At 37.4% G+C, this 16565-nt stretch overlaps 1 protein-coding gene across 1 annotated transcript in view; it reads right to left on the bottom strand.

The window, feature by feature from the left end:
* LOC150087303 (protein ROP-like) overlaps positions 1 to 16565 on the bottom strand; it is a 176423-nt gene that overhangs the window by 120705 nt on the left and 39153 nt on the right. The window contains exon 3 of the mRNA XM_090371968.1: positions 6289 to 6365. Within this exon, the coding sequence (XP_090228094.1) occupies positions 6289 to 6365 (77 nt within the window). The remainder of the gene's footprint in view (positions 1 to 6288; positions 6366 to 16565) is intronic.

The following is a 16565-nucleotide window of genomic DNA, read 5'->3' as shown; positions in this document are numbered from 1 at the left end:
GAAGATATATAAAATTTAATGTTTAACTCTGCAGATACTACAAAGGTTGTCAGGGCGGTTAATGACAGTAATTAGGATATGTTACAGCAACAAGATAAAAACATTAGGCAGATGGGCTTAAGAAGTGGCTACTGAAATTTAACACTGAGAAATGTATGGTACTGTATATGGGTGGCAGTATTCACATAATAACATACCAACTGAGTGGTACCACATTCAAGGTACTTTGCAGCTCTGCTGCCAACGCCACAGGAGATCCTATACCTGTGCTCTCTTGCATGGTACTTTCTTTCCACTTCCCTGGGGAAGGGAGGGGATGGTTTCACTGTCTCTTCCCCTCCTCACCATCCTTTTCCTCCTGGTGAGACATGGGCCTGCCCCACTGACCACAGGGGTCACCTCCTCTATCGACCCCTTACTTCCTGTTTCCTCCTCCCAGCCTTCAGTATCTCCCCTACTCTGTTCACTTTCACAGTATAACCCACACAGTCTAAATTTAAATTTAAAACTTTGACCTGGGGCCACCTTCCCTATTGGCACCATATTTCTGACTTTCCCCCTGTCTTCAGTCTCCCTCCTACTCTGTCTAAACACAGGCGAATGCCCCATACAATGTCAAAATTTTAAAAAAAAATTGTCAAAATTCCAACTGCATACGAAAACCCCTTTCGGCCTAACCTTTTAGCAACTACTTCCCAATACTATTAAATTATTATTATTTATTTTATTTTATTTATTATTTATTTTTTTTAGGTCCCTGTGACTGAAATCTCGGGAAATTAGGTGGCAGGACCTGCCAGAGTAAATATCTAAATACTGGAGTACCTGGTCTGCCTCCACCAGGCATAGTGTGGACAACGTTGGGCCCCAGCAGGGGTCTAGCGGCTAAATGGCCAGAAGAACGATACACGACACTACACTTACAAAATCCATACATTTTTAAACTCTGGCCTTTACAGTGAACTATTATACCTACTATGAAAGCAACACGGAGATGGGGGAAACCCCTGGTGCCGTTAGACACGAACAGACTATACACTCAAGGTAGTGGAGAAAGAAGAAGGGGGTAATGGTTCAGACTGACATAAAGTTCTCTGAGCGGCACAGACAGGCTGCTAGAAAAGCTCATGGGAGCCAATAATTTCTGCTTCACAACAAAAAAAAAAACTTGGCGTTGAAACTAGATGTCCTGATAAATAATGGCTCTTTTTTTTAAAAAAGATGAAACCACTATGACAGCTTGTTTCAGGACTAACTGTTCCCGCACTGGATAGCTGGCAGGCGGTCTCCAGTGATAACATACAGTTCTGTCAATGATATACAGGAATTCTCGAAACCTCATTTTAGGAAGGATGTGGATCAGTTGGAATGGGTGTAAAGAAGAAAAAGAACAAGATTCAAGGACACAAAAGGGTACTCTTTTGTGTGCAAAAAAAAAAAAGAGTTCAATTATGAAAACTGCAGTATTGTCTGGAAACTAGACACCTGTGAGGAGACTTGAGTGAAGTATTTAAGGCCTTAAATGGATTGACTAAATTAAATATGCACAGCACTAACTCTGCTCAAATGGCACATATAAGGGGATTTATTCATACTATCCACCTCCTCCACAGCACCAGATGGAAGCTTGTTCCAACAATCAGTCACTCTGGCTGAAAGCAAATTTTCATACATCTGGCCTACTACATTTAAGGAAAACTTGCACAAATTATTAGAGGGGATGAACAGATGAGGTTGGGGTTTTTTTTTTTTTTTCGCTGTTGTTGTTGTTATTTGGTTTTTAGGAGCATTAGCAACTAAGGCCATATTGCTCCGGGGATATGTGGTGGTCATTCCCTGGCCTTTCCACATCCTCTGTATTTGGTGGTCAAGGGCTCGAACCCTGGTCTAATCAAGAAGTGTGTACTACGCACTGCTGCTCCTGCCCACCTGGCTACAGAGGTGGCATTTTTTTTTTTTTTTTTTTTTTTGCTGATGCTTTATAAGATTGCTTCCTTGCATTACATGCCACTACTAATACTAATCTGGAACACTGCCTGTTTGGTACTGGGCATGGGACTATACTGCATTTCTTGGCCATTTGAATAGAGGCCTGTTTTCTGTTTAAAGTCCTTGTACAGCAAAAACAGTCCTGTATCTTATAATCGTGAATGACATTCAGGACTTTGGGAGTGGAGTCATTGAAGCATGGTCCTCTATGATTGTGGTAAGCTGCATCACTTTGTTAGATAGTCCACTCTTTGTGTGGTTGACATGCTCTACAATTCTCATATTTAACTTAATGAATAAAAAATGGAAAGATTTGTATTATCATAATGGCCAGTTCAGGAATAACAGATGTGGATAATAATGATGACTTGTGCATATAATTCTTAAAAAAAAATGATGTATACTGTATCTTTAATTATAAATTGTTTAAATAAAAGTATTTTTGTTTTATAGCACATTTTGCACATTACCCCTTCTTGGTAATAATACTGTAATGATATTTGCAGTCTTATAAGTACAGTATTATATGAAATACAGTACATTACAAACATTTAAAGAAATGTTTGGCAGCGTGGGCATGAAATTGGCATGGCAAGGAACATATCAGGGCAGAGAAGTTTCTTGTTGCATCTCCAGGCTTGACTCATTGTTGATCACTTGGTTTTTTGATGTGTAACTAAACAGCTGTGTTAATAAAGTGTTGTGTTAAATTAATGTTATACAAATTAATACATACATACATACAGGTATATACAATAGGTATATCTATCCATGATTATTTAAATAATATTTATACATATAGGTAATTTAAAATTATTTTTTCTCTATTTTTTACATTATTTTATAAATCTTAGAATGTGAACGACACTTACAAAAAAGATTTGAAGAGAAAGATAATATCTTTGGATACAAAGATTCAGATATTAGATCAATTAAATAATGGAGAAGGTTCAATGGCAGTTGCAAATTATTTTAATTTAAACTGAGCTACAGTATTAGGACAATTTAAAAAAAATTAAGAAAAGATGAGAATGAGCATATCAGCAGGATCTTCCATAAGTTCAAAGCACACATTCTACATACAAAATACGGCAATGGAGACGGAGAAAGCATTAATGATATGAGTAGAGTACAACATCCAAAAGAGAATGCCCATAGATGGCAACGCAATAAGACAAAGCTGTAAGAATTTTTAATAAGATTAAGTGTACCCAACAGTCATCTGCAAATCAGACAACTGGTTTCTCTGGAAGCAAAGGATGGTTTGAGAAGTTTGATGATGAGAAGGCAGCTAAAGAATTTCCACAAGAGCTAGCTAAAATAATTGTGGAAGATTCTTATATAAGTGTTTAATGCTGATGAAATAGGTCTGTTTTGTTCTTTTGAAACAATGCAGGTGATTATATGATGAAACCTATGATTATCAATTGTGCTTTAAATCCAAGAGCAATGAAAGTCTTGAATAAAAGAAATCTACCAGTTTATTGGAATGCAAAAAGCATGAGCTACGGCAAAAATATTTAAGGACTAGTTCTACCAATGTTTTGTTCCTGATGCTGAAACACATGTTAAGAAAAAGAACCTGAGCTTCAAAATTCTTTTGTTGATAGACAATGCTCCAAGACATCCAACAGATTTATATCATGAAAATGTGAAAGTATTTTTCTTACCACCCAACACTACATCACTGATCAAACCACTTCACTAGGGTATTATTTTTACTTTTAAGTCATACTACATAAAACAATACATTGCAAGCGATACATACTACATAAAACGATACATTGCAAGCGATATATACTACATAAAACGATACATTGCAAGCGATACATACTACATAACAAGAGTATTTAAAAAAAAATTGGATGAATTGGACTCTGACAATATACTTAGTGTCAGCCAAGTGTGGAAAAAGATTATAGATTTGGCGCATGAACTGGGTGGTGAAGGATATGATGATTTGGTTCCTTCTGAAATTGGAGAATTGGCGGTGGACAGAGAATTTAACAAAGATGAATTGGTAGAAATGGTTATCAATCCCATATTAAACTCAGCTTAAACAATCACTATCAAGCACAATAAGTAAAGGACTCAAAATGGCTAAAAATCTTGAAAATTATTTTCTCAATATTGATCCAAACATGGATCCAGCTTAAGATTTGGGAGGGAATTATGAAACTGCATAGTTCAATATGAATAGATTTATAAACATTAATGATAAAAAACAAACAATGATAACGGATTTTATTAAGCCAATTCCAACAATCTCTTTGGAAAACAAATTTGAAAAAAATTCTGAGGTAGAGGAAGTTAGCAGCAGTAGTGATGACCTTCAACTGAGAAGGAAAAAGATTGTTTCTATTTTAACAAGTGAAGAAGATATGGAATAAACTGTTGTTTTCATACATTTTGAAGGTTTCACACCTTCATCCTTTTTTTTTTACTGTACTCCATTTATTATCCTTAAATTTTTGTTGTGTATCTATACATAAAAATAGTGTTAAATTTATTTTTAAAAATATGTAAATTATTTAATTGATCATTACAGAACCTATCCCTTCATTTTCTATACAAATGTTAGTCTCAATTTACAGGGTACTTTTGCAGATCCAATCTGCCATGTAAATCAAGGGTTAGGTGTACATAACTTGTCACTAAAATTCCAAAAATGCCACAGAAATTCCAAAAACAGATGAAGACACAAGGCAGTACTGCAAACATCTTATACTATCTCTGACGCCAATTAGCTTTAGATCTATTATAACTTGGAATTTCTTGTAGTGCTATTTCTTTGTAACTTAGTGCAAACTGCTCTTGCAAATTACAGCTATGTGGCTGGTAAAAATAGCACTTACATGAGCTGGTAACCAGCAGCTTGACATCAATTTGGAACAGCTGAAAGCAAAGGAGAGGAAGAAAATGCCAAGTGTAGGTACAGCTGAAAAAAATGTTATGCTTAATTAAATTTATGGTTAATCTCTTCTTTATGGAAATGATTATTGCTTGGAATTAAATTGTGGAAGTGATTATTGCTTGGAATTAAATTGTGGAAGTGATTATTGCTTGGAATTAAATCTATTGCTTGCGCAATATATTTAGTCATTACATAAGTAGTGACTTACTACATACACAAGCAATAGATTTAATTCCACACAACCAAGGTTTTTGCCACTTAGTAATACCAGTCATACAGCTCAACAAGAGCATGACTATAGTAAGAGAGAAAACAATGGGTAGCTCAAAGTCACTTGCTTGGCTTCCTATTCCATACTAATGTGATGAAAGAGAAGGCCCATGATCTGGAACCACTTGTGATTTGCTCTATTACAGTTATAATGGCAGCATAAACAAAATTCAGCAATCTTTGTTATTACATGCAAGAAACTGAACTTTTCCACAGTACATTATTAAAAGCAAAATGTCATGTAAAATTGATATAGGTTGCACATTTCTTATAATAATTATTCATTAAGAAATTAAGTTGATTTTTTTTTTCTTATTCTCTATGCAAAAATATCTTTTATCTGTAAGCACATTCATTGATATTCTCTCTGTTACTGTCCTAGACATGCATTTAAAACGACTTTATTTATCACCTTAAAGCAACTTTGTTTATCATCTGTTTACATCAAACAAACTGAACTATTAGCACTAAAAACTTTTAGTCATTATAAATGTTTACAGATGTAAATAAGTTCAGTTTTGAGTGCTTAATATTCAATGATATGTGCTTCTCCAAAATAACTCAGCCACTAGGTAAAAGTTCATATGAAAAAATTTAAAATCCTGCCACTCTCAATTTCCAAGGGTGCCAGATTTTAAAGAGTTTACTGTATTAATATATGAAACCATCAGATAATCCAAAATGCTTTGTAACATTATAGCCAATATTCTGTGTCACTCATCTGAAATACTCTTGAGCTACAAAACACAATCACTGTTTGAACAACCACATTACTCACCCACCTGCGAGAACATAAGATGATTTCCTAAATCCATAAATAAATTTTCGAATACCATATGTAGATGGGCTTGTCAAACAGAGAATTTAACGCTAATCATCTTTATGTGAAAAATTCCTGTCAACATGGTACACGATGATGAAGCGCAAAACTTCACCTGTGATGTATCATTATAATCCTTTGTTAACAAAGATGAAACTACTGTGTTATGTATATGGAAAATGTTTCATCCCTTACTTTTTTAAATGGTGACTTTCATACACAGAACTTTTGGAATGATCTTGCTGAATTCTTTCAGAAATTAAAACTAATGCATGATAGATGGATTGAAGCTTACTGAATCTATTGGAGTAATCAGATATATGGCTTCCATATTGGGAAGAGGCTCCCGCTTCTTGTGGATGTCTTCTACGACTAAAATAGAAATATAATTTCATGTAGTTTATATATATATATATAAAATAAGCTTTTTCAAAATTATTACATGAGCTCACTACTTTAAACTTTTCTTTATCATATAAAATGAGAGTATGCAATTAAAATAAGAGTTATCCAATTAAGTGTACAATTGGAGACCAGTGACAATACAGTTGAGGAAATAAGGATTGTCTTGGCAAATCTGGATGAAGTCTTCGTATGATGACACTCTTTGTTGCTTGTGCTCATCCATGACACTATAGCACAAAATTTTAACAAACCTTTCTTTTCCCTAAATCTCAAGCAGAATTTGATGAATCATCTCCTTATTCATATGCAACTCATCATTCTAAGGGTCAAACAGCGATCTCTTGCCACAATTTTTCAAACTTATGCAAATCTATCCTCATTTCAAGAGATGATGGATGGCCACTTCTTGGATCATTACGAACATCCTCACGTCCATCTCTGAACTACTTATACCATGTTAAAATTCAAACTCACTGGTACAACTTATGTTTTGTCACCATAAACAGTTTTTAACATTTCATACATTTCTGTTGAAGATTTTCCCCAGTTTAAAGCAAAATTTGATATTCATTTGTTACTCCACTGCAATATCATGACACTGTAAGACCTAAATTTTACGAATAAAATAGAAATATTTGTTTTGCTAAAATAAATTCAGGAAGGGTGATGGAAAGGGAGCATTAAGTTTAAAAATAGTAAGTAAGATTGGATATTTAGTTTTAATGCAAATAAAGGTTAAAGTTGAAGAAACACTGGATTTGGGGATGGGGAAGTTTTAGACGTTTGTATTAAAATAGCAGCTAAATGGAAACAAGTAATTTCAAATGATATAAGAAAGCAAACAGGGACAGCAGTCAGCACTAGGGAAGGGGTGCCATTTGCAAACAGGCAAGAAAGGGTTGCTGAGGGCAAGAACATGGCAGATGTTCTTGCCCTCAGAATATGCAAAGAAGAATCTTCAAAAGCAAGGAAGAATCTATATAGGATGGGGTAGTCATAGGTACAGGGAACCTTTCCCTAAATCTAAGTGCTACAGGTGTCCAAAAGTTTGGGCATACTTCACACACTTGCACTCAAAAAAAACCCACCTGTAGCCATTATGATATCTGGGGTCGCGATTACAGAGAGTAGAAAAACACAGGAGGCAAAATGTGCCAACTATAAATCTTCTGGGTTGGAATTTAATCACTCCATGAGGAGTCCAAAGTTCCCTGTCTACACAAAGGCAGTAAACCAGCTTAAACAGAAAATAGATTGTGGATATTCTCCATAATCCCAATAATGACCAGACTTTGAGGCTCTTACAGTTAAAAACCCAGCAGGCATGCTCAGTTGTAGACTAGCTGAAAATAGTTATGGAAGGATATCGAACAGACATAGCATGTACCAAGAAGCCCTACACCCATGGTGGCAGGGTTCAGGGGTGACCCACAAGCTACAGAATCACTGAAACTACCATAGATACTATGTGGGCAGCAATAATAACAAATCCGAAACACAAACATTACAGTTACTAAGATCAATAGTTTATGTATCCCATCGGCAGTATGTCCACAGATTACCACCCCTCTGGATCCCTCCACATTATATCAATGTATTGTAGACCAAACAAAAAAAGCATAGTCACAACTATCCAATACCTTGATACAGCTCTAAGTCAGCTTCCTGGCAATAAAATTCTTATATTGATGGATTCGAATTGCAGATCTCCTATGTGGCATAGCCACACTCCAGACAGATCAGGAACCTTCAATGAGCAGGAACTGGAAGATTTCATTCATAGTCACAACCTCATTACAAGTCCTAAACCAGCCCACAATCTACCAACGTATAGCAATACATTGCACAAAAGTGTGACAGCCATTACTCTGGCAACACAAGCCATAGCATACAAATTCATAAACTGGCATATGCAGAAGGACTACATCTGACTATGACACTATAAACTTGCAGCTAGTGTGCCAACTGGATTAGATCTCCCCTACAATATATCAGATATAACATCAAAAAAGCAAAATGGCAGAGATACCAAGAAACCCTTGGATCCCTTGTTTTAGTGATACCTCCAGAAGGGAATAATGAATTTCATCCAAATCAACAGGTCAATAAACTGACAGAAACCATTATCAGAGCTGCAGATACCTCTATGAGAAAGAAAAAACCAAGATCATATGGAGTTTCTTTGTGGTTCTCTGAGCTGGATATTCTCCAGGCTAGAAAACATTTCCAGAAATCCAGAACAAATTGGCCACCAACAGAGGCAAATGCCAGAAGAGAAACTTACCAGAATTTAATGAATCACTATACAAGCCTTATAAGGCAGAAAAAGAAGAAATCTGGCAAACGGTTGTTGGTACCACTGGTAATGCCTATCATGGGGTGTGGTTTACCATATTGTTACCAACAAGCTGCTAAAAGGTGACATGATAAACCACAAACACTGAAACTGGCCACACTGCCAACACCTGGGAGGACATAGCAATTCTTGATGCACTGTTTCCAGTAAATGACAACCCCCTTACACAAGACCAGTCCACTACATACACTGAACACAACAGCAGAGAAAATCTGGATATTCAGACTCCTTTCACTCTGGAGGAACTATCCATAGCACTAGATAAAACCAAAAACAAATGTCCAAGAAATGATCTTAACATCATCTAAAAATCATTATGGGAATCCTATAGTCTTGAAACTTGATACTACACAAGTTACTATACTTGATACTAAACATTTCTGTCCAGAAATGATCTTATTGAAATAGAAATTGTAAACAAATTGGCCAAAACTATCTGCACCACCTATTGCAACTGTACAATAACTGTTAAGGGAATCTTCCCCACCTCTTGGAAACAGGCTAACATAAGATTAATACTGAAGAATCCAGAAAAACCACAAACATCCAAATTATACAGGACTTGTTGCCAGTTTTAGCAAGGTGATGAAGAGGTTGATACTCTTCAGGTTACAGACTTTCTACTACTACTGTCCAAGGTTTAGGCCTAAATGGATGTCAGATGAACTAATAAGACTCATGGCAGAGAAGAAAAATGAATGGGATACATATAAATTAACAGGTGACACAGAAGCCTATGGTAGATATGCGCTAGTCTGTAATCAAAGTCACAAAGGAGTTTAGGCAGGCAAAGGCAAATTATGAGAAATCTTTGGCAAAGGATGCAAAGAAAAACAGCCGAGTTTTTTACTTATGTAAACTCTAGAAGGAAGGGGATGAATCAGATTGGTCCAAATGATATCGATGATGTGACTCTTGAGGACCCTGCTCAGGTAGCTGACAAATTGAATGAATATTTTGCATCTATGTTCACACATGAGGATTTATTCAGGGAGGGGAATGCCAGAAGTTTATCAAACTCTGGCAGGGAACTAAATGATTTTGTAATGACTGAGAGCAAAGTAGAGGAGAAATTGTTGAAGTTAAACATAACAAAGGCACCTGGGGTGCACAGACTCTATCCAATTATATTAAAGGAGCCAGCAAAGGAAGTAAGTAAATCCTTAGCCATAATTATGGCTAAGGATTTACTTACTTATGGTGGGGACCTCCCCTGAATCCTTGGATTCAGGGGAGGCAAATGTATCCCCAATTCACAAAGAGTGACATGAGTAATTATAGATCTGTTAGTTTAACTTCTTTTCCAGGGAAATTAATGGAGGCACTGGTTAAAGAAGCACTGCAGGATCATTTAGACAAGACTGCAGTTATAGTTCAGACACAGCATAATTTGTTAAGGGGAAGTCTTGTCTAACCAATTTTATTGGATACTACAATGTGGTCACAAAGGAATTGGATGTAAAAAATAATTTTGATATCATATACTTCGATTTCAGGAAAGCTTTTGATATTTGCACATGGAGCACTACTGTACAAATTGGAGTTTGTGGCTTGTTTGTTATTTGGGTTTTAGGAGCATTTAGCAACTAAGGCCATATCCAGCGATATGCGGTAGTCATTCCTTGACCTTTCCGCATCCTCCATATTTGGTGGTGACGGGCTGGAACCCCGGTCTAATGAAGAAGTGTGTGCTACGCACTGCTGTTCCTTCCCACCTGGCTATGGAGGTGCCATAAATTGGAGCAGTATAGAATTAAGGGCAAATTGCTGCGATGGATGAAGGGATGGTTGAGTGGGAGAAGACAGAGTGGTAATCAATGGACACTGCCCTTCATGGACTAATGTTATTAGTTGGGTCCTCCAAGGGTTCGAGGGTTCGATGTTGAGCCCATTGTTGTTTTTTGTATTTATTAATGATACTAATAAAGGTATATCAGGCTTAATGTCCAAGTTTGCAGATGATATGAAGGTTGGCAGGGTTGTTAATGCCAGTATGCTACTGCAACATGATCTAGAATAGTTGAGCAGGTGGAAGCTGAAGTTTAACATATGGGTAGCTAACTCCAGAGTAACGTATGAACTGTGCAGTACTACACTCTCGGGGTAGTGGAAATTAAAAAAAGGCCTGGGGTAATTGTGCAGTCAGATATGAAGTTTTCTGAGCAGTACAGACTGTCTGCAAGAGTAGCTCATGGTGTCTTGTCAATGATATACAGGTAACCCTCGTATAACATTGTTGTTAGGTTCCTATAAAATCTCGTGTAGTGCGAAACTGTGTTATACAGGACTAAGAACCAATACAAAAAGGGGGTTACATTCCAAGATCTAACAAAAATATACCATTTTGTTAACAAAATGTTAAGAAAACTGACAAAAATACACCATTCTAAATTTCATGTATCTTCTGCTCTCTTTAAAAATCATTAATCTGGGTTTGTTTGCTTTTGCTTGATAGAATTTTCATAATTTCATCGTATGGAATTAAGCATTTTTGAAGCTCCCTTCTGAACTTTCGGTTCCTTTCAGTCAAAGAATCTGAATTCAAAAAATAAGATTCTTTTAGTGTAAAATTTGGAAGTTCATCATCCTCTCAACTGATTTGCCTCCAATGGCAGTTCCACCAAATCCACTTCGCCAGCCTCTCATATCTTTTTTTTTTTTTTTTAGGAGCATTGGTGACTACGGCTATGTTGCTCTCTGGCTTCAAATTGCGTGTGTTCTGAGGTCGATTTTCTATTTTTCTGGATGAAAAGTCAGAGTTTCTGGGAGGAAAAAACCATGCTATCCTTGCCTGAGACCAACTAACTCAGCCATGTTATGAAAAAACCTATAAAAATTACTCCTGTCATTGACAGGATACGAACTTAGGTCTTTTCCACCCAGTGTAGGGATGATGGCGATTTTACCAACTGTGCTACCCATAAGGGCTTCAGTAGTCATATCATCAAAATGTTCCCCTTGTACTGACTTAGCAAGTTCTACTATTGCACGGATTCCATTTTCTGTCAGTTCTACCATATTTCCTGAATGAACTGACTGTGTATTCCAACATGCATTTAATGTTGACAGTTTTACTTCTCTGAGAGATAAAGCTATGTTTCCAATACAATCCACAATTGTAAAATGTTTCCATGCCTCCATCACTTCAATTTTCCCTCAATTCAATTCGTAATCAATTTTTTCCAAGATCCATTGTAACGATTTTCTGATGTAATGAGTTTCAAAGGTAGATATAATGCCTTGATCTAATTAAAGAAGCTGTACTAGGCAGTAGGAACTTTACTTCGATGTTTGGTTGACTTAAAAATCTTTTGGATGGTCTGGCATGTTATCCAGTAGCAATAAAACTTTGAAATCTAGATTTTTCCACAAGTTCAACAAGCACAGGTTCAATAGCACAGAACCTAACATGGGGATTTCCCAATAAAAACAATTTTTTTTTTTTTTTTTTTTTTTGCATAACAATTAGCGAGCTAAAAGCAAAAATTCACAAAAAAGATGGAAATGTACAAAAATTACATCCAACATAATAGCAAAATTTTTTCTCCCTCACAAAAGCTCAAAAATATTGTATTACGCGAGGTTGCCACAATTCTCTGTGTTTGAGCAAAACTGCATTATATAAGTACCGTTGTGCGAGGACTGTCACACTTTGTCAATCATTTAAGAGAGAAACTGTTATAGAAGTACCATGTTATACGGGGGTTGCTGTACAGGAATTTTTCTAGCAGGGATAAGAAGGCAATTATCCCCATGTATAAGGCAATGGTCAGGCCACATCTTGAGTAATGTATACAGGTCTGGAGGCCTCATTTTAGGAAGGATGTAGAGTTGCTAGAACAAGTACAGAGAAGGGCAACCAGATTGGTGAATGGAACAAAGGGTTGCTCTTATCAAGAAAGGTTTAAATTCAGCAAATTGCAGTGTCTGGAGACTAGGCACCTGCAAGGTGATCTGATTGAGCTGTATAAGGCCTTGAATGGTTTGAGCAAGCTCAATGCTGATAGGATTCTTCCTCTTGCCCAGATTAGTCATCTAAGGAGCATAAATTCAAATTGAGGAAAGACAGTTGTAGAATAGATGTGTGAAAATTTTCCTTTATCCAGTGGGTAGTTGATTGCTGAAACAAACTTCCATCTGTCGTTATAGAAGTTGGCAGCTAGCTTAAATAAAAAAAAAAAGCAGAACTAGACAAACATTTGGAGTTAATGGAAGGGTGAAATGCGAAGGTTTTTTTTTTTTTTTTTTGGCTGATGCTATATAAGCTTGTTTTCTTGCATCATATGCCTCTACTAATGCTAATGTCAATTTACAATTGGACAAAATTTCGATTCAAATAGGGATGTTACAAGAAGCCTGAGAGAGGTTTTGGGGACACCACCCCAGATGTGGGAACAATATTCCATGGCAGGGCAAATTTGTGATTTGTACAGTGAACAACTGTTTGGAAGAAAAGTAACGCTGGGAAGGGAAAGAGAAAACCAAGTTTTTTAGATGCAGAGGAAGCAATATTTGTAATGTGCTTGTGCCAAGAGAGATTAGAAGTCAGGGTAATCCCCAAAAGAGATATATCATTTTGCCTAGAAATCGGAGTGTCACCAAAGATAAGCATAGGAGCAGAAGAATCCTTTTTGCGAGATATAAGACAACATTGAGTTTTAGAAGGATTGAAATCAACTAAGTTGTCTTTGCTACACTGGAGAATTACCTGGAGATCGGCATTTAAGGAATTGGTAGCGGATTTTCGAAAAGTTGAAGCTGATTCAGCAGGGCAAGGTTTCTCAAAATGAAAAGTGGAATGCAATGTGCTATCATCGGCAAAACTATGGATAGGATTTCCAGTCAATGGAAGGTCATTAATATACAAGAGGAAAAAAGTGGGGGGAAAGAACTGAACCCTGGGGGGACACCGGCATTAGTGGAGAAGTTAGAAGACAGAGAGTAGTTGTTATTTGGTTTTTAAGAGCTTTTTTTTTTTTTTTTTTTTTTGATAGTTGTTGGCGCATAGGCTTCTGTGGCCATAATGCACCTCCCAAGGTTTTTGCCGTACTTGATCCAAGCCCGAGGCGGGAATCGAACCCGCGACCTTTGGGTTGCCAGGCAGGCACTTTACCTACCTGGCTAACCCGGTCGGCCGTTTTTAGGAGCATTAGCAACTAAGGCCATATTGCTCCGGGAATATGCGATGGTCATTCCCTAACCTTTCCGCACTCTACGTATTTGGTGGTGACGGGCTCTAACCCCGGTCTAATCAAGAAGCGTGTGCTATGCACTGCTGCTCCTTCCCACCTGGCTCTACGGAGGCACTGCAAGACAGAGAGCCATCTACCATCACCTTCAATGAGCGATCAGAGAGAAAACTGGATAACCAATTACAAAAAACAGTAGGCAAACCATAAGATGGAAGATTGTTTAGAAGACATTTATGCCAAACACGATTGAAGGCCTTTGAGATGTCGAGAGCAACTGCTTGAGTTTCACCGAACTTTTCCATTGAATTAGTCCATAAATGGGTAACATAAGCCAGAATATCACCAGTGGATCAACACTGGCAGAATCCATACTGGCGATTGTAGATCAGATGGAAGGTTTCTAGAGAGTTTAAGCATTGGCGGTTAATTGATTTCTCCATTACTTTAGAAAGAATAGAAGTAACTGCAATGGGACGATAATTGGATGGGAGGGATTTGTCACCCTTTTTTGGAACTGGCTGGATATGAGCAAATTTCCAAGGAGAAGGGAAAACACCTTTCGAATAAGAAAGTGAAAAAAGGCAGCAAAGAATAGGAGTAAGTTCAGGAGCACAGGTTTCGAAAACAAGTGGAGGAATACCATCAGAACCTGGAGCTTTCTTAGCATCAAGATTCGTCAAAATCCTTCTGACATCCTTTTCACGGAAGACCACAGGAGGCATTCAATGGAGCATGTTGGGAATGGTGGGAGGTGTTTTACCAAGATCATTAATACATGAGTCGGAAGAAAAATGGTATGCTAGTAGGTCAGCTTTATTCTTGGCTGAAGTGACAACAGAACCATCTCGTTTTGACAGATGTGGGAGCAGAGATGGGCAAAAGTTGTGGCCAATAGCTTTGGCAAGAGACCAGAATGCTCGGCTACCATTAGGGAAGCAAGTTTTCTACTCTTCGCCTGTTCAAACTCTAGTTTGGACTGATTAATAACTGCCTTACAATTTTGTTGTGAGCTTTGGTGTAGGCAGAAAATGAAACTGAAGAATTAGAAACAAGCCAATTACGATATGCAACATTCTTCTCTTGAACAGCCTTAGCACATTTATTGGAAAATCAGGGTTTAGATAAAAGACAAGATTTTAAAGTGGAGTGTGGGATAAAGGATTCCATTCCTGCAAGAATAACTTCACTGACACGATCTCAGCAAACGTTGACATCAGAAGCTTTGAAACAGTAATCCGACCAAGGAAAAGAAATCTCGCAGGTCATCCCAATTTGCATTCTTGTAATGCCAAACAATATGGGGTTGGGAATAGCCATGAGATAAAGGCTCCATTGGAGAAGAGACAATCACCAAGTTGTGATCTGAGGTGCCTAAAGGACCCCTCACTTCGACCGTGTACTTAGAAGAGTTGCTTGTGAGAAAAAGATCAAGTATGTTGGCTGTATGGTTAGGATTGTCCAGTATTCTTGTAGGTAAATGAACAATCTGTGTAACGTCATTAGTAATGGCAAAAGCCTCAGCATCTCGACCAGCTGGGTCGGTGTGACTAGAAAACAGAAGCCAGCTGGAGTTGTGAACATTAAAATCACCAAAGAAAATTACCTGACTGTTAGGAAAGTTGGACTGGAGAAAGTCAAGTTGCAAAGAGAGGAAGTCAAAGAGCTCCAAGTGATTAGTGGAGTTGGGAGAACGGTAGAGACAACAGATGAATTTGACACAATGAGGTAGAGAGATTGTAAGCCAGAGAAGATCGAAAAGAGGAGATTCCAAATTACCAAGTCTCTGACAGGGAATATCAGAACGGACATATGCACAAGTACCACCTTTGAGGCGAAAGGAATCATACAGCGAATAATTTGGGCAACTGAGATGAACAGTAGATGAATCAACCAATAACTGAGATTCTGTCAGAAAAAGTACATGGGTTTGGCAGACTGCAAGTAGAAATTGACATCATTGAGATTAGAATTGAGACCATATATATCTAGTCAAAACAGCACATACAGAGAGAAAATATATGTACTGGCCATAGCCATCAACTCTGCAGGAGCCTTCAATGCATTGTTAGTGGCCCAGCATACTTTGCAGATTGCAGTGTGCTGGAATACCACAAAATCTATACCAGCTTATACTAGACTATCTTGGGGCTAGACAGGTCTCAGTCAAAACCAGATATCAGTACATCACCAGACAAGTGACAAAAGGATAGTGTTCAGTGCTAGGTCCTGTTTCTGGAACCTGGTACTGGATGAATTCCTGGGGATAGATATTGGCCCAACTGACAGAGCCACCTTTGCTGACAACCCTGCCTTGCTTATCAAGGCCAACACTTGGGGTGTTTAAGAATGGCATGCCAATTTAGCAATCAACATTCTCAGCAATGGGCAAGTATATACAAATTAGCAATATCCAGCAATAAAACCAAATTAATTCTGTTAAAAAGTAACTTGAACAGACATCCACAGATTAAAATAGCAGGTAAAGCAATAGCCCTAGTAACAGAAATGAAATATCTAAGTATAATATTTGACAATAAGTTAACTTTAAGTGCACTTGGCCAAAAATGTCAGGAATTATGCTGGAATGACTGCTAGGATCAGCTGTGCTGACATTGGATT

The sequence above is a fragment of the Mastigoproctus giganteus genome, chromosome 4 (assembly GCF_048544385.1).
Source record: "Mastigoproctus giganteus isolate SK-2022 chromosome 4, ASM4854438v1, whole genome shotgun sequence".
Classification (NCBI taxonomy): Eukaryota; Metazoa; Arthropoda; class Arachnida; order Uropygi; family Thelyphonidae; genus Mastigoproctus; species Mastigoproctus giganteus.
The sequence above is the reverse complement of the archived record's forward strand: the minus strand, read 5'-3'. Positions and strand labels throughout refer to the sequence as shown.